Here is a 26,221-nt window from a genome sequence, read left to right as displayed (position 1 = left end):
GAGGATTGCTCAGAGCTGGATTAACTCTGGGTGGCAAGACTGGGCACAGATGATAGGAAATCTTATTCTCTACATTGTGACATAAAAAAATAAAAATAAAAACATTTTGGGTTTACATCCACTTTAAGCTTTGACAAAAAACCTGGAAGGTGATTGGTTTCTGTGCAGAACTGCGCCATATTTTGCACTCTCCAGTTTTAGTAACTTAACCCCATAGTGTATGATGATGTCCCTTGCTTACTCTTGTCCAGATATCATGTCAGTTGTTCACATAGCCCAGGGGTGGGGAACCTGCGGCCCGCGGGCCGCTTGCGGCCCGCGAAATCATTCAATCCGGCCCCCCATGCGATTGTAAAACACCGCCGCCGATTGTCACTATGGAGCGGAGTAAATGTATTGCTAAACACACTGACAATGAATGGATGATCATGGCGATCATTCATTCATTGTCCGTGTGTTTAGAAATACATTTACTCCGCTCCTGCGGCCCGCCCCTGTTAGCCGGTGCCAGCCTCCAGCCAATAGCATTTACTCCGCTCCTGCGGCCCGCCCCTGTTAGCCGGCGCCAGCCTCCAGCCATTGCACTTTAGCTAAGATGCTTCCCTAGGTTTACAACCCCGCCCGGCGGCGTGACGTCACTCACGGCGGGCGGGGATCACCATTCATGCTGGCTGGGATGGCACTGATGGGAGGAGCATAGAGAGGACGAGCCAGCGCCACCGACGAGGAACCATTTCCAGCAGCAAGTAAGGCAGCCAGACAGCATCATGAAATACAGCAAGTTTTTTTAATATGCAGCATAGCGGCGGGGGGAGGGGGGTAAATGTCCTGCACTGGTCATGGTAACTTATGTATTAATGTCCTGTGCACTGTGCAGGACATTTACCCCCCTCCCCCCGCCGCTATGCTGCATATTAAAAAAATCACAGACAGTCATCAAAGTTAATAATCTTCAGACTGCATCATTCTGTATGCAGTCTGAAGATTATTAACGGTGATGACTGTCTGTGATTTTTTTAATATTCAGCATGGCGGTGGGGGGAGGGGGTACATGTCCTACCTACACAGTTGCACTGGTCATAGTAACTCATGTATTAATGTCCTGCACTGTGAGTTACTATGACCAGTGCAGGACATTTACCCCCTCCCCCCATGCTGCATATTTAAAAAAAATCACAATGTCATTAGGGGAAAGTTCTTATCTTTATTCAGCAGTTCTGAGTCCTGACAATCTAATCTCCCCACATCCTCTTCTATAAAGATACCCTGTCTGAGTAATGTAATTGCCGAGAACCTCTGCACAAGGATTACTCCGCCTGAGCCCGAAAACCATCAAATAGTCCCTGCAGAGTAATCCTTGTGCTGCTGATCCCGGCAATTACATTACTCAGTGTATCTGTATAGAAGAGGACATTGGGGCTCAGATTAAATTGTCCGAACTGCTGTATAAAGGATAAGAACTTTCCCCTACCAACTTTAACTACTAGTGTTCCTCCATCAGCTAAGCCACAGTACAGTTTAAATCATGTGTCCGGGTAGAAGGCGGAAGGAGACCCGGACACATGATTCAAACCCCGTACTGTCCGGGTCAATCCCGTACAGGTGGCAACCCTAGGTAAATGTCCTGAACTGGTCAATGGTCATGGTAACTCATGTATTAATGTCCTGCACAGTGCAGGGTGCTGTGTAATGTAAAGGGGTCCAGTGATGCAGGGTGCTGTGTAGTGTAAAGGGTCCAGTGATGCAGGGTGCTGTGTAATGTAAAGGGTCCAGAGGTACAGGGTGCTGTGTAATGTAAAGGGGTCCAGTGATGCAGGGTACTGTGTAATATAAAGGGGTCCAGAGGTGCAAGGTGCTGTGTAATGTAAAGGGGTCCAGATGTGCAAGGTGCTGTGTAATGTAAAGGGGAACAGTGATGCAGGGTGCTGTGTAATATAAAGGGGTCCAGTGATGCAGGGTGCTGTGTACTGTAAAGGGGTCCAGTGATGCAGGGTGCTGTGTAATGTAAAGGGGTCCAGTGATGCAGGGTGCTGTGTAATGTAAAGGGGTCCAGTGATGCAGGGTGCTGTGTAATGTAAAGGGGTCCAGAGGTGCAGGGTGCTGTGTAATGTAATGTAAAGGGGTCCAGTGATGCAGGGTGCTGTGTAATGTAAAGGGGTCCAGTGATGCAGGGTGCTGTGTAATGTAAAGGGGTCCAGAGGTGCAAGGTGCTGTGTAATGTAAAGGGGTCCAGTGATGCAGGGCGCTGTGTAATGTAGAGGGGCCCAGTGATGCAGGGGGGGGGACACGTTTAATCCCCGCTATAACAGGCTCGTTTTTAAGTTGATCATTTTGTACGGCCCCCGAATGATGTTACAAAAATCCAAATGGCCCTCGGCAGAAAAAAGGTTCCCCACCCCTGACATAGCCCATCAAACTCGTGGGAGTTGCATCTGCAAAGTCCTGATTGTTGCTTGTCTAGGCAAGCCATTATCTTTTGCAAAATATTTTTGAAATCCCTCTACCCACCATGAAATGCCTACAAAGGTGCATTACAGGACAGGGCCGTTTTTTTCCCTTGACCGATATGCAAACTAAGCTCCAAATGAGTCATCGGCTTACAATTGGACAGATTGCTTTCGCAGTTACGTTTTACTGAGTTTCCCCATTCCTAGTAAACACCTGTTCCTGACTCGCTAGGATAACCCTCGCCAAAACAAAAGTTTAGTGAAGCTCGAGCCAAACTCTTTACTTGCTGGAAAACACAAGATGGCAAATTCATAAAGTGAATAGATGAAGGGTTTGGAGTCCGATTTTCTTCTTTTTCTTTTATTTTTTTCTCAGTGCTTTGCATTCTTTTTAAAACAAGATACAGCCTGTCCTCTCTGTGGTTCAGAGCGACTCTAAGGCCTCGTACACACGAGGGGACATGTCCGATGAAAACATGTCCGCTCAGAGATTTCGGTCTGATGGTTGTACACACCATCAAACCGAAATCCGCGCGGACAGGATACGCGGTGACGTGCGCGACCCTGAAAGGTCAATGCTTCCACGCATGCGTCGAATCACTTCGACGCATGCGAGGGCTTTCGGCCGAGCGGACATGTCCGGTAAGTCGTACTGACGACCGAACATGTCCGACAGACAGGCTTCCAGCGGACATGTTTCTTAGCATGCTAAGAAACATTCGTCCGCTGGAAACCTGTCTGATCCACCGGAAAATTGTCCGGTCGGCCGTACACACGACCGAACATGTCTACTGAAACTGGTCCGCGGACCAGTTTCAGCAGACATGTACGGTCGTGTGTATGAGGCCTGAGGCCTCGTACACACGACCGAACATGTCCGATGAAAACGGTCCACGGACCGTTTTCATCGGACATGTCTGCTGGGAGCTTTTGGTCTGATGTGTGTACACACCATCAGACCAAAATCCCAGCGGACAGAGAACGCGGTGACGTAGAAGACACCGATGTTCTCTAACATGGAAGTTCAATGCTTCCAGGCATGCGTCGAATCAATTCGACGCATGCGCGGGATTTCGGGCCGCTGGTCATACGTCATAACCAGCGGACATGTCCGATGAGTCGTACTAACAATCGGACATGTCTGACGGACATGTTAACAGCGGACAAGTTTCTTTGCATGCTAAGAAACTTTTGTCCGCTGGAAACCTGTCCGCTAGGCCCGAAAACTGTCTGCTAGGCCCTACACACGGTCGGAAATGTCCGCGGAAACTGGTCCGCGGACCAGTTTCAGCGGATATGTTCGGTCGTGTGTACAAGGCCTAAAGCCTCATACACACGATCAGATTTTCATCGGACAAAGCATAGGACTTTTGTCAGAAGGGCGTTGGCCGTGAATTTGTCTTGCATACAAACGGCAAACAATTGTCAGCCAACAAACACAAAACAACGTGGTTTTTCAGCTCTTTAGCGCCATTCTTTGGACAACATCTGCTAATGTTGTGTTATGGTGAGCATTGCTTCTGAGCAAGCGTGTTCGTACTTTGGAGTTTTGTCCGAAGGACTTGTGTACACACTTTTGGATAATCCGACAACACACATTTGTTGTTGGAAAATTTGAAAGCATGCTATCCAACATTTGTCCATGGAAAATCCGACAATTGTCCGATGGAGCATACAAACGGTCGGATTTTACAACATCAGCCTGTCATCACAAAATTCCCGTCGGAAAATCGGATCGTGTGTACGAGGCTTTAGACACGTTCCTGCCTCTCTGGAAGAAATGAGCTTTGGTTCTGTAAAGAGATGCCCACCGGTATGGATTCAGCTGCATAGACATTAACATCTTTATTTTAGGATTAGTGGCCAGTCAGTGAGAACATAATATTAAAGCTAGGTAATTAGTGAAGATTATTCTAGAATCAGGGGATTAAAAAGGTGATGCGTGTACAATGTAAAAATTGTTTCTCCCATATTGATACAATATAATTAAACAAAATACTAGCCCTGCTGCCACATTCTTTTGTTCCTGTCTTGCGTCAAGGCTACTGTAAAACAAGACTAAGATGAAGTTTATTTACTGTGTGCATACACAGGATAATCATCAGCCAATAACGATTATCTCTGGATTTGGTTTTGGATTAAGATGACCAGTGTGACTATAAGGCTTCATTTCCATGGACGTTTTTATTTTTTAGCTGGAGCTCAAAAACGCTGCGTTTTTTTTTGCGTTTTTTAACGTCCTGGCGTTTTTTACAGCTCTAAGGCTGGAGCTTCAGAACGAACTGGTCCTGTTTGTTTTTTTGCAGCTTAAAAACGGCTCAGCCATCTACAGCTCAAAAACATCATGGTGGGCATGAGGCCATAGACTAACATGGAGAGCCGTTTTTAAGCTGCAAAAAAAGCTCAGAAAAGTGGCTGTAAAAACGTCCATGGAAATGAAGCCTCAATCTTGGTTTGTGTTACCTGTATTCATTTGAATCGAGAAAATCCACTTGGTGAAACCTCATCCATATTCGTCCAGTTTTACACGGCTTCAGCATATATAAATGCAGTGTGAACAATAAGGCCTCGTACACACGATAGGATGGCCAGAGCACAACGGTCTGAAGGACCGTTGTCCTAGGTTAACCTATAAAGCTGACTGATGGTCCGTCATGCGTACACACCATCAGTTAAAAAACCGATCGTGTCAGAACGCAGTGACGTAAAACACAACGACGTGCTGAAAAAAAACTAAGTTCAATGCTTCCAAGCATGCGTCGACTTGATTCTGAGCGTGCGCGGGTTTTTAACCGATGCTTTTGCATACTAATGATCGCCGCTTTTCCCAGGTTCTGCCGTCCAATCGCAGAGCCCGGTAGCGATGCCGTTGGTGGCAATGTCTGAACAAAGAGAGAGGAAGGACATTATTCTGACATTGTTGTTCTCGCTCTCTCTGTGTCTCCAGAAACCAGGAGTGACAAGTATGCAGTCACTTCAGGTTCCGCCTCTTTGTTTATCTGGCCATAAGCGGCCAGGAAATCGACCGATCAGACCGATCTGTGTGACGCCTATGGAGAATTTTAAGTAAATAGTTTGCCGGCATTCCACGGGCGGATGCAATTTTAAAGCGCAACATGTTGGGTATCTATTTACTCTGCGTAACCTCTTTCACATTCCAAAAAAAAATGTAATATCGATACATTTAAAAAAAAAATATATATATTTTTTTTATTCAATAAGTTGTATTATATTATTTTTTTCCTTTTTTTTTCTATGCAAATACAGTGTGACATAAAAAAAATTGCAACACCCACCATTTTATTTTATAGGGCCTCTGCTAAAAATATATATATAATATTTGGGGGTTCTAAGTAAAAAAAGTAGATTTTTACAAGTGTCAGAATCGGCCCAGGAGGGAAGTGGTTAATAAGCTTCAGCTTTCCAAGCATGTTGGCACTAACAAAGTTCTCTTACCTTTTGCAGGAATTGACATTCTGAAGCTGGTGGCAGCTCAGGTTGGCAGCCAGTGGCAAGATATCTACCAGTTCTTGTGTAATGCCAATGAGCACGAAGTGGCTGCCTTTTCCAATGGTTACACTGCAGATCACGAGCGGGCCTACGCAGCCTTACAGCACTGGACCATCCGAGGCCCCGAAGCCAGCCTGGCAAAACTCATCAGTGCTTTACGCCAGCACCGGCGCAATGACGTGGTGGAGAAGATTCGTGGCCTCATGGAGGATACTGTACAGGTAGGGTATTGCTTACATTATATAGTTACACCGGGCAAGCTTTCTCTTCTTCCTCCTTTTTTTTTTTTTTTCATATTTTTTGTATTCTGACAGTGCATTCTCTCTTCTAGATTAGAATAGCTGGATCCCTGAATCCTACATTGTCCAGCCCTGTAATCCAATATACATTATTTTCATCCTAATTAATTCAAAGTGCTCAGGTTGCAATGATTGCATGTTAATTCAATTCCTATCTTTAGTACACAAGTTGTTTGCATGTGTAGCCCTACCCCCCAAAGGAGCCGCTTAAGTATGTTTGGTTCTGTACTCTGCGCCTCAACCCTGAGAATAGTCTCAGCCCCTCTGTCACACCCGGCAATAGTGTAAGTGCAGCACCAATAAAACACACGTTATGGTCAGGTAGGGGCGCGCAACGTTAGGCAGGCGTAGCGTATGGCATTTACACTACGCCGCCGTAAGTTAGATAGGCAAGTGCTGTATTCACAAAGCACTTGCCTCCTAAGTTACGGCGGCGTAGCGTAAATTGGTCGGCGTAAGCACGGCTAATTCAAATGAGGATGTGGGGGGCGTGTTTTATGTATATTAACTGTGACCCGACGTGATTGACGTTTTTTACGATTGGCGCATGCGCCGTCCGTGTACATATCCCAGTGTGCATTGCGCCTAAGTACGCCACAAGGACGTATTGGTTTCGATGTGAACCTAAATTACGTCCAGCCCTATTCACGGACGACTTGCGCAAACGACGTAAAATTTTCAAATTTCGACGCAGGAACGACGGCCATACTTAACATTGACTAGTCCAGCTATTTGATGGAATAACTTTACGCCTGAAAACGCCTTACGTAAATGGCGTATCTTTACTGTGACGGGCGCACGTACGTTCGTGAATAGGCGTATCTAGTGATTTACATATTCTACGCCAAACTCAACAGAAGCGCCACCTAGCGACCAGCCTAAATATTGCACCCTAAGATACGACGGCGCAGGCTGTCGTATCTTAGCTAGGTTTAAGTGTATCTCAGTTTGAGAATACACTTAAACTTAGGACGGCGCAGATTCCGAGTTAGGTCGGCGTATTACGCCGGCCTAACTCTCTGTGAATCTAGCGAATTGTCTTTATTGTAAAGTTTCTGTGGTAAAGTAACAGACAGGAATATATTTTCAAATGAATTAACTGGAGAGCAATAACTGAGGATTAAGAGCTATATAACTTAACAGTATTGTCGGGCCGCTTTCAGGGGATTCCACAACAGCAAATAACCCCAAGAACAGAGGCAAACACTTTAATAGCAACAAATCACAAATGACTTTATACCAAGTTGGTTACCTCTATTCAAATTGGCTCTATAAGTCTAGGCGGAAGAAGATAAAGAGGAATGACCTTCTCTTATGTCCCCTGACACCGCAGGCCCAACCCTAAATACTGCAACCAACTCGGTGATCAATAGCGTAACTCCCAAGTCATACTATCCCGTTTGTTCACTACATATCATGAGCCCTGTGTGTGTGTGTGTGTGTGTGTGTGTGTGTGTGTGTGCCCGTATGGCACAGCAACTTCAGTCCCTTGGAAGAAGGCCTTGAATCTTCTGATAACCACTTTAGTTGTTGTACCTAGATCTCCTGCTTAGTAAAGTGTAACTGCAGTATGCGGATAGCAAGGTGTACACTGTGACTGTTTGTTTAGCAGGGCATCAAGAAGACCCAGGGTCTGATAAGTGTGGGTAAAGGTAAAGCAACATTGTCTGCATGCAGTGTCCTTGTTTTCTGCAAATTGGCAAGTGCCCACTCACCAATCCTGCTGTGAATGCCCAAACGATCGTTCTGGAACAGGCAGGCTCTTCGGGTAACCCGACCGGCCACCTCACACTGGAACACTTTACTCCGTTGGTACAGGTCCCTCTCAGACTTTATGTCCCTGACCTGCTGTGGATGCCTGGAAAGAACAGTGGACTGACCAGGAGGCAACACCTCTCCCCTAGTTCTAGTATCTTCTCCCGCCTCGTGGTGACTGCCTTGCTCCCCGCAGACAAGATGGTGTTCTTAGCTATTTTTCCTGCAGAGCATTCTGAACCTTGTAGTCCTGTTCTCATAGAAGGCTGTTTGTGTCAGGGACTACATGTCCCACAATCCTGCTGCAGCACCTGAACTTTATTGGTTCTGTCACGTACCTGGTAGCGGAGCCTGACGTGCAGGGAACGGCTACTCTTGCTCCTCTGACTCCGGAGGCCCTGGTAGAGTGAACAGGGAACCCGAGAGTGCAGAGTCGCACAAGCGCCTGGCGGGAACGCTGGTGCTGGGCTGAGCCGGGATCCTGTGCACTCCTGGAGAGAAGTCAGCGGTGCTGAGGATGACTGGACAGCAGGTGACTGGAGCTAGGTGCAGGAAGCCGGGATTGGCAACTGATGGAGGTGTATCATAGTACAGACAGTAGCAGGTTCAGGCAGGCTTGGTCATACACTGGTGGGCGGATCAGGTGCAGGGTCAGAGCAGAAGCGGAGTCGTGGTCCAAGCCGGGTTGGCAACTGGCGGGCAGCAGACAGACCAGACGGACAGGCAGAGATGTGGTCAGACAAGCCGAGGTCAGGGCAGGCAGAGATCAGGGGTAGTCGAGAGCAAGCTGGGGTCTCAGGAACAAGCAGGTAATGGATAACGGGTTTCAGGTTTGTGTCGGAACACGCTGTAGACCGAACAGCAAGAGGCCCCAGAGTCGGCTCCCTTAAATAGTCAAATTTGGCGCCAAGATGGTGTCAGCACGTGCCCGCGCGCTGCTGCCGCTTATGCGTGCACATCAAAGTGCCGCGATAGCATGCGCCGATGTGCCGCTATCGCCATCTAGTGGGCAGACTCGCCCATGACAGGTTCCCTGCCAATGAGGAAGCGAGGGAGGGAGTAGATCGGGCGGCCATCCCTTCTGTGAGCGCTGCTCACAAACTATTATGTGTGAAGAAGAGAGGGAGAAATCTCCAGCAGGAGCTCTCTCCTCTCTCTCCCCCCCCCGCCCCTGTATACACAGTCCGTCGGCAGGAGATGCATGACACATGTAATGCCATTTACTGGCTGACTAGTTCAAAAATGCAAATTGTCTGGGTAAAAAGATCACGGGCCAGATTCTCAAAAGAATTACGCCGGTGTATCTACAGATACACCAGCGTAATTCGAAAATCCCGCCGGCATATCATTGTTTTGTATTCTCAAAACAAGATACGCCGGACTTGGGCTAGGATCCGACTGGCGTAAGTCACTTACACCGTCGGATCCTAAATGCAATACTACGCTGGCCACTAGGTGGCGTTTACGTTGATTTCAACGTCGGATATGCAAATGAGCCAAAACGCCGATTCCCGAAAGTTTTTGCGCCGCTTTGCCGTAGTTTACGTAGTTTCCGTAAGCGTAAGGTTACCCCTGCTATATGAGGGGTAACCTTGCGTCGGTCCGCCGTATGCCATGTTAAGTATGGCCGTCGGGACAGCGTCAGGTTTTTCCGTTGTTTACGTAACTCGTCGCGAATAGGGCTGTGCGTTAATTACGTTCACGTCGCAACCAATGTATTTGCGGCGTACTACGGAGCATGCACAGTGGCCTACGTTTAAGGCCGGCGCATGCGCAGTTCGTTCAGCACGGGGGCGCGCTTAATTTAAATACAAGCCGCCCCCTTTGATTTACGCGGGGATACGCCGGGCCATTTAGACTACGCCGCCGCAAATTACGGAGCAAGTGCTTGGAGAATACGGCACTTGCTCCAGTAAGTTGCGGCGGCGTAGTGTTAATGGCGTACGCTACGCCCCGCTCGTAGATACACGGATCTACGAGAATCTGGCCCTCTGTCTTTAAATGTGTACTCTAAAAGGTTGCAGTTTTTTTACAGACCAATGGAAAGTCATGGTGGGAGAACAACTTTAGAAAAGGAAAAATCTTAACACGCAACTGCTTATTTCTCAGAATCTACTGGGCTATTTTCATGTGTTTGTCACTGGTAACCTCTGTTTATGCATTTTCATCATATACTCAGTTTATTTTCCCAGATTTACTTTTGGGCCTCCTTCACACAGGTGTTTACCCAAATACACCAGATTCCAGAGGCAGGAATGGAGTCAAGCTATGCTAATTAATGCCCTGTTCACACAAGGCAATGACGTGTGTGTGTGTGTGCAGGGGCTGACTGACCATTTAAGCACTCGGGCACTGCCCAAGGGCCTCATGCCACTAGGGGGCCCCATCAGGGTTGCCAGCCTCAGTAAAACAAGGGACAGTATGTAAAAATCTGTGTTTTTTTTTTTTACGTCTGTCCCTGAAATGTCCCTTACCAAACACCCTTTTGGTCTAAAAATCCCAAGATTATAGCTGCCCCGCCTCTTCAGTACCTTCTCTGTGTGTGTATGTATACTGTGTGGCCTGGGGGCCCCATAATCTCCTATTGCCTGGGGCCCCATGAGTTGTCAGTCTGCCCCTGTGTGTGTGTGTGTGTGTGTGTGTGTTCAGAGACCTGCACCTGTATGTCATACTGAGACACAGCGGCTGTATCCGCGCAGTTGTGTGTCCCAGTAGACAACAATAAGATGCTGGCACGGGGATGCACGCAACACCCGTGCATCCCAGTGCCAGGAAAACATTTCCCTGCTTGGGACACGCATGTTATTGCCCCGTGTGAACGGGATTTAGTAGTAGCAGGCCAAAAAAATTATGCAAGGCATGCACAGTCAGACAGACCTCCTATCTGGGGCATGAGCAAACACACACCTGATGATCAGGAATTGGTGTAAAGATCTGAGTTCCCGTTGTAGGTCATTAATGGGGTCATGTGTGTTTTTGTTTTTTTTGTTTTTTTTGCTTAACGCATTCTCTGCATTAGGGTAAAAAGCACTCCTAAATGACTCCTCTCATTATCCAGCGCTGTCCCCAACAGCAGCCCCATTCTCCTCTCTTCCTGGATTCACTGGCTTCACTGAGAGCAGCAGGAGCCATAGGCTTTGGCTGCTGTCAGTCCCATCCTGTGAGGAAGGAGTGGTGGTGGGGGCGGGTGTGCATGCCAAGTTTTGTCCATGGATGCACACAGCCCAGCTTGGAGAGCATGCCTGCCTGGGTGCCCCCATAACACACCTCTTGCTATGGGGCACTCGGAAGAGGTGAGGAGCAAAGAGCACCAGCAGAGGACCACGAATGAACAGGTAAGGGACTGCTCTGTGCAATATTGTTGCACGGAGCAGGTAAGTAGTTCAAGTTTATTTTAATTTAAAAAAAACTTGACTTTAGTGTTACAAATATGCGTGAAGAAATTTTATACTGCCCTTAAATGTAGTGATTCAATTATTTATACAAATATTTGTTTAGCCAAGAAAAAAGATGAACGTGGCTTTTTTCAATTTCATTAAAAGCGGTTGTGTATCTTGATTCACCCGCCTCTTGCATGATATTGTGAAATATTCAGTTATTTCATTTTAACAATCTTTTATATACAGACTGTTGGTGTATCTAACCTCTATCGCTATGTAACCAGTGACATATCTATATCCATATTCCAACGATTTTTTTTTTTTTTTTTTTAAGCATAGCTTGTTCCTGGCACGCTGACATTGAATTCGATATCATGAGATAGGTTATCTTACTATCTGCTGAAGATGTTGACATATTGCTAAGCCAAACACGCTTTTTTTTATGCAAGGGTTTTTCATAGTACGTAGGCCAATATGGCGGCATTTACACTTTAACATTTACAAATGGATAGATTTCGTTTTACATGAATTTTCTATTTGTTTATTGCATTTTATGTTTGAATTGTCTTCTATTTTATCTTTTTTTGTTTTGGTTGAATGAGCACTGTTCGCAATATGTGATGACATGAGAGATAATCGCATCCCTTATTCTGCAAAAAAATAAAAATGTTGGACTTTAATAAAATTATGCCACTGCAAAAAAAATCCTTCCTCAGAGGATTATACCCAGCTCTTAATTGATTTGTTTAATCCATATACACTTTATATTCTAAATATTCATATATAGTTTTTATGAATAACAATCTCTGTGCCTTAGCCAAATGTATACAGTACTGTATCTAAAAAGTGCTACTGCTTAGAAAAGTGCTGGTAATGGAAAACAAAGGGCCAGATTCAGAAAGAGATACGACGGCGTAACTCCTGATACGACCGAGCGCACTCAGAGATACGACGGCGTATCAATGCGCCTGATTCAGAGAATCAGTTCCGCATAGATATCCCTAAGATCCGACAGGTGTAAGTCTCTTACACCGTCGTATCTTAGGCTGCATATTTACGCTGGCCTCTAGGTGGTCTGTCGATTTCAGCGTAGAATATGCAAATTGGGTAGATACGCCGATTCACAAACGTACGTCCGCCCGGCGCATTTTTTTACGTCAGGCTTTTTCCGGCGTATAGTTACCCCTGGGTCTATGAGGCGCAGCCAATGTTAAGTATGGCCGTCGTTCCCGCGACAAAATTAGAATTTTTTACATCGTTTGCGTAAGTCGTTCGCGAATAGGGCTGGACGTAATTTAAGTTCACGTCGAAAGCATGATGATTTGCCGACGTCATTTGGAGCATGCGCACTGGGATTCAGTCGCGGCCGGCTCATGCGATGTTCGGCGCGGGGACGCGCTTGATTTAAATGATACACGCCCCCTACCCGCCGAATTTAAATTCCGCCGGGTGATTTACGCTACGCCGCCTCAACTTTACAGGCAAGTGCTTTGTGAATAAAGCACTTGCCTGAAAAACTTGCGGCGGCGTAACGTAAATGACATACGTTACGCCAGCAATCTGGCCCAAAGTGTTTACTACAAGAATACTACAAGCTTTTACCCCACAATGAACACAGATAATTATTTAACCCAACTAAAAAAATTCCACTCCATCAATCTCCAGAAAATCTATAGTTCATTAAAAAAATAAAACACAATTTTTATTATCTAAAACCATGGCCAGGTGACAGGCTGGGTCCAAATTCTTCTTTGCATGTAGGGTTCCTCTTGCAGTATCCACATTTACCTAAAATTGGACACTTGTGTTATTAGACACGGGTGGCCACCACAAAACAACCATACACACCACTCACACAATCCTGCAGGATTTAATATCTCCCACCAGTATTTAATTCAAGTCAATACTAATAAAATACTCTTTGGATAAAGCAGCTGATGGTGGGGGATGTAGAAAATTCATGCAATCAAATTCCACGGGGGTAACACTAAGGCCGGGTACACACGGACAAACATGTATGGTGAAAGCGGTCCGTCGGACCGTTTTCACCATACATGTCTGCCAGAGGGCTTCTGTACGATGGTTGTACACACCATCGTACAGAAGTCCGCGCGTAAACAATACGCGGGGCGTGTCCGCGGTGTCGCCGCGTCGATGACGCGGTGTCGCCGCGACAATGACGCGGCGACGTGGGCGGCCCGCCTTTAAAATGCTTCCACGCATGCGTCGAAGTCATTCGACGCATGCGAGGGACGGCGGGCGCCTGGACATGTACGGTAGGTCTGTACTGACGACCGTACATGTCCGAGCGGGCTGAATTCCAGCGGGCTGTTTTAAAACAAGTCCAGGAATATTTGTCTGCTGGGAAAAGGCCCGGCGGGCAAATGTTTGCTGGAATTCGGCCCGCTCGCGCCCACACACGACCAAACATGTCTGCTGAAACTGGCCTGCGGGCCAGTTTCAGCAGACATGTTTGCTCGTGAGTATGGGGCCTAAGACGTGCTGCAGCTAGCACTTTAGGAAAAGTACATGGAAGTCGCCATGACTGCTTTCTGCATGTGTTTAAACAAACAATAACTATCGGAAATTCCTTCTCAAAGGACGAATAAACAATGACAATGATGGATAAGGAGGCATTCATGGCTGTGTATACATATATAGAGTTCCTCCCCAAACTAATGGTGACAGATACAGCTCACCTTTCCTTGTCGTAGGTCATTCTCCGTCGATTCGATCATTCACGGGCCGACTTGCCATATATGAAGGATCAGCCCAGGCCACTCAATGGTAGAATGGAAGTGTTTGTCCAGTTTAAGAGGCAAAAAGTACATCAGCGTTTGTCATTCCATGCAGCAAAGTCCAATCCGTGACTATAGGGCTCTCGGGTATACCGCGCTGCATTTCTTCAGGTTACCCGGACACAGGGTGGGGGAATGTGGAGGAGGGTTAGCTGCATAGATGGAACCACTGTGTCCTCAACGATGAGCGTGATGACGTAATGCTTACGGGTTTCACTGAGCTCTGAAAGAGCTTGGTCACGAGTGAAACGCGTACGCATTACGTCATCACACTCCTCGTTGTGAGGACACGGTGGTTCCATCTATGCAGCGAACCCTCCTCCACATTTCCCCATTCCGTCTGGGTAACCTGATAGTGCTATAGTCACGAATTGGACTTTGCTGCATGGAAAGACAAATGTACTTTTTGCCTCTTAAACTGGACAAACTCTTTCCTTCTACCATCGAGTGGCCTGGACCGATCCTTCATGTATGGCAAGTCGGCCCGTGAATAAACGAATCGGATGAGAATGACATATGACAAGGACCGGTGAGCTGTATCTGTCTCCATTAGTTTGGGGAGGAACTCTAGACTATATATTTATACACAGCCGTGAATGCCTCCTTCTCTATCATTGTCATTGTTTACTCGTCCTTTGAAGAGGAATGTCATATAGTTATTGTTTGTTTAAACGCATGCAGAAAGCAGTCAAGGCGACATCTATGTACTTTTCCTAAAGTGCTAGCAGCAGCACGTCTCAGTGTTACCCCCGTGGAATTTGATTGCATGGATTTTCTACATCCCCCCCCCCCCCCCCCCCACCATCAGCCGGTTTATCCAGCGAAGAGTCTTATTGGTATTGACTTGAATTAAATACTGGTGGGAGATATTAAATCCTGCAGGATTGTATGAGTGGTGTGTATGGTAGTTTTGTGGTGGCCACCCGTGTCTATGCATTAAGGTGAAAAAGCACCTTGCAGTGTCCGCCCCGCAGCCCCCTCGTTTTGCTTACCTGAGCCCTGAATTTTCCATTGGCACGATCCCACAATGCTCTCTCCATGGCTTCTTGCCTCTTCATTGGATAGATTGATAGCAGAGCAGCCATTGGCTTCCACTGCTGTCAATCAAATCCAATGACGTGTCCGCTGGGGGCATGGCCAAGTCGTACACTCTGTTACTATGGACGTGGGGTGTGTATGACACAGGAGCGTGCCCGCAAGGTAACCTCCTCGGGAGAGAGCTTCCCAGAGGGGGTTATCTATTGCGGGGAGGAGCCAAGAGAGCCGCCGAGGGACCCCAGAAGAGGGCTATTGGGGGGCCACTCTGTGCAAAATGATTTGCACAGTGGAGGTAAGAGGGGGAAAAAAAAAAAAACCTGAACCTTTAGTATCCCTTTAAAGTTCATGTGCGTGTAAACTAAGGCAGACGTCCCAATACTTTTGTCAGTGTAGTGTACATAGAGCTGAACAGTGAGCGCCACATAATAGGGTCCCTAACCAATGAGGCAACCTATATTTTGGACATTTGGTACATTTGCGGCACTGTCGGCTTAATCAATTTTAAAATACTTGGTAGGACACCCCCTATAAGCATACAACACTTGTAGAGTAAGGTGGCATCAACAGCGGCCACCCATTCTCAGACAGTCGGAGGTCGCGCCCTAAATCATGCACGGCAATTGCCATTCTGGCTGTGAATAGAGATTCTTGCAAAAACATTTGATTGAAATTTATCATCAGGGTTGGGGAACAGACCCAGGAGACATTGCCTGGTGCAATGGTTGAGGGAAGAACCCATTCGGTCATGCAGGAATTTAACCACTTGGGACCAATAGCCCTGAATGATGGGACAGGACCAGAGTGAAGCCCTGTACACACGATCGGTTTGTCCGATGAAAACAGACCGATGGACTGTTTTCATCGGACAAACCGATCGTCTGTGGGCCCCATCGGTTTGTTTTCCATCGGTGAAAATAAACATGTTTTAAATTTTTCCTATGGATAAAAAAACGATAGAAAAAGAACGATCGTCTGTGTGGAAGTCCATCGGTCAGAAATCCACGCATGCTCAGAATCAAGTCGACGCATGCTCGGAAGCATTGAACTTAATTTTTCTCAGCACGTCGTAGTGTTTTACGTCACCGCGTTTTGGCACGGTCGGATTTTTGACTGATGGTGTGTAGGCAAGACTGATGAAAGTCGGCTTCATCGGATATCCGACAAAAAATCCATCGGATTAGATTCCATCAGATATCCAATCTGAAAGAAGTCTTGGTGTTGAGTCCTGGTGACCGGGATTGTTCTCCCACCCTGCCTCAGGAAGCAGGGAGCCTCAAGCTTTCTAAGGCCCCTTTCACACGAGGCAGTGGAGGTGCAGTGACGGTATAGCGGCGGGATTTTTAGCGCCGCTATACCGTCGTATTTACCGCGATATTCGGCAGCTAACGGTGCTGTTTTAACCCCGCTAGCGGCCAAAAAGGGTTAGCGGCGCATTGCGGGCGGTATTTCCATTGAAATCAATGAGAAGGAGCGGTAAACACCACGCTCCTATACCGCTCCAAAGATGCGGCTAGCAGGACTTTTGGAGCGGTCCTGCTAGCGCACCTCTTCAGTGTGAAAGCCTTCGGGCTTTCACATTGAAGCCTGCAGGGCACGATTTTTTCAGGCGGTATAGCAGCGCTATTTTTAGCGCTGAACCGCCTGAAAAACATGTCCGTGTGAAAGGGCCTTAGAAATACAGCAAGGGTTAAGAATCGGCTAACCTAACTGAGATGACGACCATTGAGAATAGAACAGAAATTGCTAAACAACCAGGAACTCCTAGGAGCATTACAATCTGAGGGTGAATTTTGTGTATTACGGACTCCATTGAGGGTTCCAGCTGAGACTGGGCTGCGATTGTTGCTGCACCTGTGCTGTGGGAAATCAATATACAGTGGAAGTTGCCATCTTCATACCCCTCTGGTATGGCTAAAGGTCATAGCTGGGTATTGGCCACAAGCGGTATAGGCCTCCCGTGATAGGCAAGCTGGTAAGTGTTCATTTTTTTATGGTGGAGGTTGCATTTCATTTGCGGCGTTGGATGGTGTTAGTATTACTGGAAGGACACTTCATCTTGATTCGGACCTTTTATATACCTCATCGCGGCTTGCACTGTCAGTGTAACTCTGATTTTTTTGCTTACCAATTAGGATGGTTCATTTTATATTGAATACATTTACCGTCACTATTTGGAATATTTTAATTAAAACATTTTTTTTTGGTTCAGGTTATCACAATTTTCATGATTGTGGATTAGAGCAACTCCATTTATAACCACTGTACTAATGCCACTGGCTGGGAAGGGGTTAACATCAGGGGCGTTTAAAGGGTTAACTGTGTGCCTAGCCAGTGATTTTTGTGTGGTGTGGGAGTTGTTTTTACTAAGGGAAGGGATAGATCCATGTACCTGCTTTGCAGGAACACAGGATCAATGCCTTCCCTATAGACAGAACGGTGATCTGCCCTGTTTTATATAGGCAGATCACTGTTTTGCCTGTGTACTGGACAATCGATAGGTGCTGGCGGACATGGAGAGTCTGTGGTGTGTGATCCGGCACACAGGTGCTGCCCTATAGCTGTAAAACTGCTACTGGGCGGACCTGAAGTGGTTACAATAAATCATACCAGAAAAATGTTTGTCCCCTTGGATAATTTCGTAAGAACTGTCGTGGTGGACTGTGTGCTAATGATTCGATTATCGTACAATCGCTTCAAAAGCGGTATTTTTTTGTACGATTTTCTGATCGTGTGTACTTGGATTTAGGCCGCGTACACACGATCAGTCCATCCGATGAGAACGGTCCGAAGGACCGTTGTCATCGGATAGCCGATGAACCTGACTGATGGTCCGTCGCGCCTACACACCATCGGTTAAAAAACCGATTGTGTCAGAACGCGGTGACTTAAAACCCAACGACGTGCTGAAAAAAACAAAGTTCAATGCTTCCAAGCATGCGTCGACTTGATTCTGAGCATGCGCGGGTTTTTAACCAATGCTTTTGCATACGAACGATCGGTTTTGACCTATCGGTTAGGCGTCCATCGGTTTAATTTTAAAGCAAGTTCTCATTTTTTTTGACCGAAGGTGAAATAACCTATGGGGCCCACACACGATCGGTTTGGACTGATAAACGGTCCTTCAGACCGTTCTCCTCTGGCGATCCTATCGTGTTTACACGGCCTTAGGCAAGGGAAAGTGATTCGGAGGCACAACATGTCTAAGGGGACTTGATGCCTATACACGAGGAGGAATAAAGGAAAAGTAAGAAGGGGAAGAAATGGAGTAGAAATAGAATTCCACTGGCGTTCCTCAGTCGAGAACTGTAAAGATTGGTTCATAAATGGCACCCTTTAAAAAAAAAATATGGCATAAAGAACGCGTAGCGTCCTCTGCCCTCTTTCACATCGCTCCCCTCATAATGGTGTCCACTGTCACCATCCCACTATAGTGTCCTTTGCCCCCCTTCATTTTTTTGAACAACTGCAGTAAACTCTGGGAATAACATTAAAAATGCTACCTCTATACTACCCCTATCTCCAAAACCGATACCCCAGTTGGCACTTTCTCGCCTCTCACCAACCCTAGATTTCTCCCTCTTCTATCTGCTCGCACTCAAACAATCCCTCACAATTGTTTGTGTTCCCCTACCCAGATATAGTGACCTCCCAACCCACCTCTCGTTAGGCCGGCCATACACAGTGAAAACTTGCGCGGCTCTCCCATCGACACGGATAGTGTTGACGGGAATCCCTCCTGCTGAGCTATTGTTTGCTTCCCCTGCCCCCCCCCCTTTGCCAGAAGAAGTAATTATTGCAATCGGCTATAGCAGCTGCTAGCGATAATCGCAAGAGAATCCGGCATGCTGGTTGTACTAGATCGATCTACTTGATACATTCAGCCTATCCATTAACGGTTCGAATACAGGAAAATGCCGAAAATTCAAGCCATGTATGGTTGGCCTTAGTCTTGACGTTAATGGCTAGCAGGATGTTTTGCACCAATATTCTAGACTCAATCAATGCTTCACCCAATGGACTTACCTTGGGACTATTAATAAATTATCTTACTATTGCGTTGTCCTTTCCCACTTGTGACACCTTTATTGTAATCCGTCTTTCTCTTACCTGACTGGTTTCCACGTTTTGGCTCCATTAGTCACTTTGGTTTTCGTAGTTCTCAATGTGGACTTTGTATATCCGAAGTTGTTGGAAAACATAAAAACATCTTGGGCCAGATTCAGATAGATCAGCGGATCTTTAGATCCGCGTAATCTATCTGATTTAAGATCCGCCGCCGCAAGTTTTCGAGGCAAGCGGGTAATTCACAAAACACTTACCTCAAAACTTGCGGCGGCGGATCGTAAATCCCCCGGCGGAATTCAAATTCCACGGCTAGGGGGAGTGTAGTATTTAAATCAGGCGCGTCCCCGCGCCGATTTAAAAGCGCACGCGTCGTCCGCGAATTTTCCCGGCGTGCATTGCTCCCAATGACGTCGCTAGGACGTCATTGGTTTCGGCGTGAGCGTAACTTGCGTCCATCGCTTTTGTGAATCGACGTACGCAAACGACGTAAAAAAAAAAAAATTGACGCGGGAACGACGGCCATACTTAACATTGGCTGCGCCTCATAGAAGCAGGGGTAACTATGCGCCGGGAAAACCCTTACGTAAACGTCGTAAAAACACTACGTCGGGCCCGCGTATGTTCGTGAATTGGCGTATCTCGCTGATTTACATATTCTCGCCGTAAATCAGCGAGAACGCCCCCAGCGGCCATTTTTAAATTGCAGTTAAGATCCGGCGGTGTAACACAGTTACACCTGTCGGATCTTAGGGATATCTATGCGTAACTGATTCTATGAATCAGTCTCATAGATACGACCGGCCTAACTCAGAGATACGACAGTGTATCAGGAGATACACCGTCGTATCTCTTTGAGAATCTGGCCCCTTAACTGTAGAATGCATTAAAGAAAAAAAAAAAAAAAAGTTGTACCTCGGGGCATTTGGAACTTTTTTTTTTTTTGGTCATTAATAATGTTATACAGATGGATAATAATATTCAATAGGCTAGACAAGTCATCTTTTTTATCAAAGTAGGTGTGAACCCTAGGCTGAAGTCACACTGTTCCCTCTGCGTAACAAAGCATATGGTAATGCATACAAGTAGGTGAGTCGGGAAAAGAACGTTGTCGCCCCATAAAAGGAGGAGGTGACTGTATAAGGACCTTCAAGCCAGGATTGTTGGGTATTGGATTAAAAAAAAATCGTCAGAAATTGAAAAGAACTCCTTGAAACGACAGTAATATGTCAAAGCTTATATAATATTACAGTTGTTGCCACATCTTTCTCTTTTTATTTTTCTGTCTCGTGTTTATATGTCTGTCTTTTTTTCCTATTTTATTACATTTTTTCCCCCCAATGCTAAAAGCAATGACCCAGTTTCTAGAGGCAGGCAATAAACCAAAGGCTCATCTGCGTCTTTATGGATGTCTCCCTCTCAGTGTGCTTCGAAAATGTTATTTTTCAGTCTGTTTCATCAGGCTGGCAGGGATTGATTTTAGAACAGGGTTGAAGATTAATCCTCCAAAACGGCATTTAAGAGCACACTGTGTTGGCGATGTGTATGGCAGCCACTATTCACTTTATTAATGACTGGTATTGGCATGTGGGTGTGGTGTTCTTCATTAAAGCGGTTCTCCACCCTAAAGTGGAGTCCCGCTGATCGGAACCCTCCCCCCCTCCGGTGTCACATTTGACACCTTTCAGGGGGGAGGGGGGTGCAGATACCTGTCTAAAGACAGGTATTTGCACCCACTTCCGGCCCGGCATTCACGGGCAAAAGGCGGGCATTCCGTCACATCCTGTCGCCCCCCCGTTGTGTGCTGGGAACACTCGGCTCCCAGCACACAGCGGGAGCCAATCGGCGGGCGCGGCGCGACTCGCGCATGCGCCGTAGGGAACCGGGCAGTGAAGCCGCAGCGCTTCACTTCCTGGTTCCCTCAGCGTGGATGGCGGGGGGAGCAGCAGAGAGACGAGCGATCGGCGCTGGAATCCAGGACAGGTAAGTGTCCTAATATTAAAAGTCAGCAGCTGCAGTATTTGTAGCTGCTGGCTTTTAATATTTTTTTCCCATGGCACATAAAGCGAAGGTCCACCATAATAAAAAAAAAAAAACTGCATAAAGACTCCTAAAAATGTTGTTTTTTTTTTTTTTTTTTTCTCTATACTTACCAGAAATGGCTGTTGCTAGGCATATCGTCCTAATCTGCCACTTCCTATTCCACTGTAGTCTTCATTCTTCTCCTCTACGCTTTGTCTTCTGAGGAATCGGGAGCTCTGTCTTTCGGGACCTGTGTGTCCCAGAAGACAGCCGGCCATTCACAAATCGCTGCACGACTCGCGCATGCGCAGTAGGAAACGGGCAGTGAAGCCGCAAGGCTCCACTTCCTGTTTCCCTTAGTACGAATGGCGGCCCTGGCAACCTGATCCGATGGACGGATCAGCCTCAGGGGGCACCCTGGTAAGTGTGCTTATTAAAAGTCAGCAGCTACAGTGTTTGTAGCTGCTGACTTTTAAAAAAAAAAAAAAATTCAGCTGGAATACCGCTTTAATTGCTTGGAAAAGTTACTGCACTAGACATGCTGCCATTTTGAGCTGTAACCAGTCATGTAATGTCAACCAATGGTATTCAGGATTTGATTCTAAAGAGAATAAAGAATAGTGGGTCAGATTCACAAATGAGATACGACGGCGTTTCTCCTGATACGCCGTCGTATCTCTGTTTCTATCTATGCGACTGATTCATAGAATCAGTTACTCATAGATATCCATAAGATCCGACAGGTGTAATTGTTTTACACTGTCGGATCTTAGGATGCAATACCGCGGCCGCCGCTGGGGGGAGTTTGCGTCGAAAACCAGCGGCGGGTATGCAAATTAGGAGTTACAGCGATTCACAACGGATTTTCGCGTTCGCTACTTCGCCGCTAGTCTAGTTTCCCGTTGCAAAGTTAGTCGTTATTTGACCTGCCTTAACTTTACACAGCAATTGTATTGCTGTATAAAGTATGGCCGTCGTTCCCGCGTCGAAATTTAAAAATGAACGTCGTTTGCGTAAGCCGTCCGGGAATACGGAATTACGCTACGCGCGTCGCCGTTCGAAAAAATGACGTCACTGCGCGCAAAGCACGACGGGAATTGCGAAACGGAGCATGCGCAGTAGGTTCGGCGCGGGAGCGCGCCTAATTTAAATGGCACACGCCCATTTAAATTACGTGGGCTTACGCCGGAGGTCGCCGGCGTAGGTTTTCATTGCAAGTTGCTCTGTGAATCAGGCACTTGCGATGAAAACTTGCGGCAGTGTAACGTATCTACGATACGTTACGCCGCCGCACTTCTACGTGAATCTAGCCCAGTATTTTTTATGTATTGAAGTGTGCTTTTCTACATAATTAGAGAAGGCAGGACACTTCAATAGGTAAGAAATACAATACATTTTTATTTTTTAGGGGTGATGGTCTGTTTCTACACTCAAGTGCTATTGTGTGGACAGCAATGGCTCTTGTCGGCCTATCGGGTCATCTTGTCAGGCTAAATGGTTGCAGCTGTTCGCTACAAGACTCCGCGGACGGCACCTTTCACAGGTGTGTAAGGCTGTGCATCCCTGAGGCCTCACTGTAAAGTGGAACACCCCCCCACAACACCACAACGGACGCTGGGATTTCTAGTTTTCCGAAGACTTGCGTGTTTATAGAGTATAAAAACTGTAAAGTAATATTGCACTTGTGTTGAGTAAGTGTAAAGCAGCAACATATAATGTAAGCTAAAACACAAACATCAGTAAATATAAAAAGTTATGCTGGAAAAAGGAATTAATAATAAAAATACATGAAATGTGACAAAAGAGAGCGGTCAACAGAGTCCAAATGCACAAAGACCAAGATCACACCACTCCCCAGAAACATAATTTCCTGCTTGTGATTGGCTCACCAATTTTTCCATAGAAGGCTAAGATGCAAGTTAGATTTCAGGCATCCCCTGCAACAAAAATGTCATTTTTGGTTTACCGACTGCCTCATGCAGATTTACGTTGGTAGAATGTCACGGGCAGGCAAAGCAACGTGTGTGTATATATATATATATATATATATATAATGTGTGTCAGCTATTATTAAGCACTGAGCTACAGTGTGAAACGCGTCAGTTTCTGTTCTATTTTTTGCTGTGGCATGTATTTTTTGAGACCTGTTTTAATAAAAGGAACGTTTTTTGGAGTGTGGCTGTCCAAGTTTTCCTCAGTATTTTTACGTTGCTTTGAATCCTGCCCCCTAGCAGGACCCGTGGACTCTATGTCCGCCGGTGTCCCGCGATCAGGTCACAGAACAGTGAGATGCCTTTGTAAACAAGGCATCTGTTTGTTCTGCCTGGTGACACGGCACTGATCGTCTGCTCCCTCTCATCGGGAGCAGTGATCAGTGACTTGTCACAGTAAGCCACGCCTCCTAACAGAATCACTCCCTAGGACACACTTTACCCCTTCACTGCCAGTGACATTTATACAGTAATCCGTGCATATTTATAGCACTGATCGCTGTATAAATGTGAACGGTCCCAAAATAGTGTCAAAAGTGTCCGATGTGTCCACCATAATGTCAGTCATGAAAAAAATCGCAGATCGCTGCCATAACAAGTAAAAAAAAAAAAAAAAAAAGGCCATAAAACTACCCCCTATTTTGTAGACGCTAAAACTTTTGCGCAAATCAATCAATACATGCTTATTGCGATTTTTTTTTTTGGTAAGAAAAAAAAAATTTAGAAAAATATGTATCGGCTTAAACTGAGAAAAACAATTAGCTTTTTAAAAATAAAAATAAAAATTGGGGCTGTTTATTATAGCAAAAAGTGCAATATATATTTTTTATTTTCAAAATTGTCGCTCGATTTTTGTTTATAGCGCAAAAAATAAAAACCGCAGAGGTGATCAAATACCACCAAAAGAAAGCTCTATTTGTGGGGGAAAAAGGCTGTCAATTTTATTTGGGAGTCACGTCGCACGACCGCGCAATTGTTGGTTAAAGCGACGCAGTGCCGAATCGCAAAAAGTGGCCCGGTCTCAACAAAAGTGGAGCTGCGCTTTAAAGTCTGATCAGCTCTCCTTGTTCTTATCTTGGGACTACAGATAGTGTTTATGCTGTGTAAGATGGGAGGAGGCGGCCCGATAAAGTAGTCTAGCAATAGACAACTGGGCAGGGCTGACACCGCTCAGTCCTTAAAGCTGTGTTGTCAGCCCACAACAGCCGAGATGAACTGCATTTTTTTTACTTGACAGGCCCCTTAAAAGTAGAGAACTCACTGAGAGAACTAGAGGTGAGGCTTGCTCTGTCTTCTGAAGATACAAGATAATAAAGGCATTAGTCACATCCACTGAATGACACTTTTTTTTTTTTTTTTCTCCCCATGAAGTGGAGTTCTGCAGGTGTAGGTATAACCAATTCGCAGAGCTTGCAATCTACTTTCCGTAACGTGGGCACTGCTGCCAGGAGCCTGAACAGTTGGTTCTTGTGGCAGGCAGGAAGGTGCCCTTAGATGACCTCTTCACGCCGTGTTTCACTGATAGGCTATGACAGGGGCCGCTGGCTTATTCCTTTTAGTAGACACTATGGACGATGCAAGTCTTGAAACTGCAGCCTACACAAGATTTTGGCCAGCCTGGCTGTGCTGATTTGTTTAGGATGCGTTTCCGGTGTGCAGTTAGTTGAAGGAACGAACACGCAATGCAGTAGAAGCCTTTCTAGGTAAACGACTGGCCAGAGCTACCCGATTCCAACTCTCCAGTCCAAGTTACAAAATGAACATTAGATTATGTTTTCTATAATTACATCATACCTTATGAAAAATCGTACTGCTTTTTATTAAACCACGAAAAGGCGGGTGGAGAATTGTATAACAAGGGGCAGCAGTCCCTTCCAGAACAAATGTGATAAGCTTTCTGGCTCTAGTGGAAGTTAACCACTTATGACCCGGACCAATATGCAGGTAAAGTACCAGGCCCCTTTTTGCGATTCGGCACTGCGTCGCTTTAACTGACAATTGCGCGGTCGTGCGACGTGGCTCCCAAACAAAATTGGCATCTTTTTTTTTTTCCACAAATAGAGCTTTCTTTTGGTGGTATTTGATCACCTCTGCGGTTTTTGTTTTTTGCGCTATAAACAAAAATAGAGCGACAATTTTGAAAAAAATTCTATATTTTTTACTTTTTGCTATAATAAATATCCCCCAAAAATATATAAAAAAACATATTTTTTCCTCAGTTTAGGCCGTTGCGTATTCTTCTACATATTTTTATGCAATAAGCGTTTATCGATTGGTTTGCGCAAAATTTATAGAGTTTACAAAGTAGGGGATAGTTTTATTGCATTTTTATGAATTTGTTTTTTGTTTTTTTACTAGTTATGGCAGCGATTTTTTTTTTTTTCGTGACTGCGACATTATGGTGGACACATCGGACAATTTTGACACATTTTTGGGACAATTGTCATTTTCACAGCAAAAAGTGCTATAAAAATGCATTGTTTACTGTGAAAATGACAATTGCAGTTTGGGAGTTAACCACTAGGGGGCGCTGAAGGGGTTAAGTGTGACCTCATATGTGTTTCTAACTGTAGGGGGGGCGGGGCTGGACGTGTGACGTCATTGATCGCCTTTCCCTATATCAGGGAACAGACAATCAATGACGGTGCCACTGTGAAGAACAGGCAAGGTGTGACCGATCGGAGGAAGTAAACCCTCTTAACCCCTTCCATACAGGGCATTTTCACCCCCTTCCTGCCCAGACCAATTTGCTGTTGCACTTTGAATGACAATTGTGTGGTCATGCAACACTGTACCCAAACAAAATCTTGTTTTTTTTCCCCCCCAGAAATAGAGCTTTCGTTTGGTGGTATTTGATCATCTCTGCGGTTTTTATTTTTTGCGCTATAAACAAAAGAAGAACAACAATTTAAAAAAAAA

The 26,221-nt window shown here is 45.9% G+C and overlaps 1 protein-coding gene across 1 annotated transcript in view; it reads left to right on the top strand.

The window, feature by feature from the left end:
* TNFRSF21 (TNF receptor superfamily member 21) overlaps positions 1-26,221 on the top strand; it is a 180,374-nt gene that overhangs the window by 117,690 nt on the left and 36,463 nt on the right. The window contains exon 4 of the mRNA XM_040348476.1: positions 5,913-6,178. Within this exon, the coding sequence (XP_040204410.1) occupies positions 5,913-6,178 (266 nt within the window). The remainder of the gene's footprint in view (positions 1-5,912; positions 6,179-26,221) is intronic.

This window comes from Rana temporaria, chromosome 4, assembly GCF_905171775.1.
Source record: "Rana temporaria chromosome 4, aRanTem1.1, whole genome shotgun sequence".
In the NCBI taxonomy this organism is placed as follows: domain Eukaryota; kingdom Metazoa; phylum Chordata; class Amphibia; order Anura; family Ranidae; genus Rana; species Rana temporaria.
Note: the sequence above shows the minus strand (reverse complement) of the source record. Positions and strands in the feature narration are given on the sequence as shown.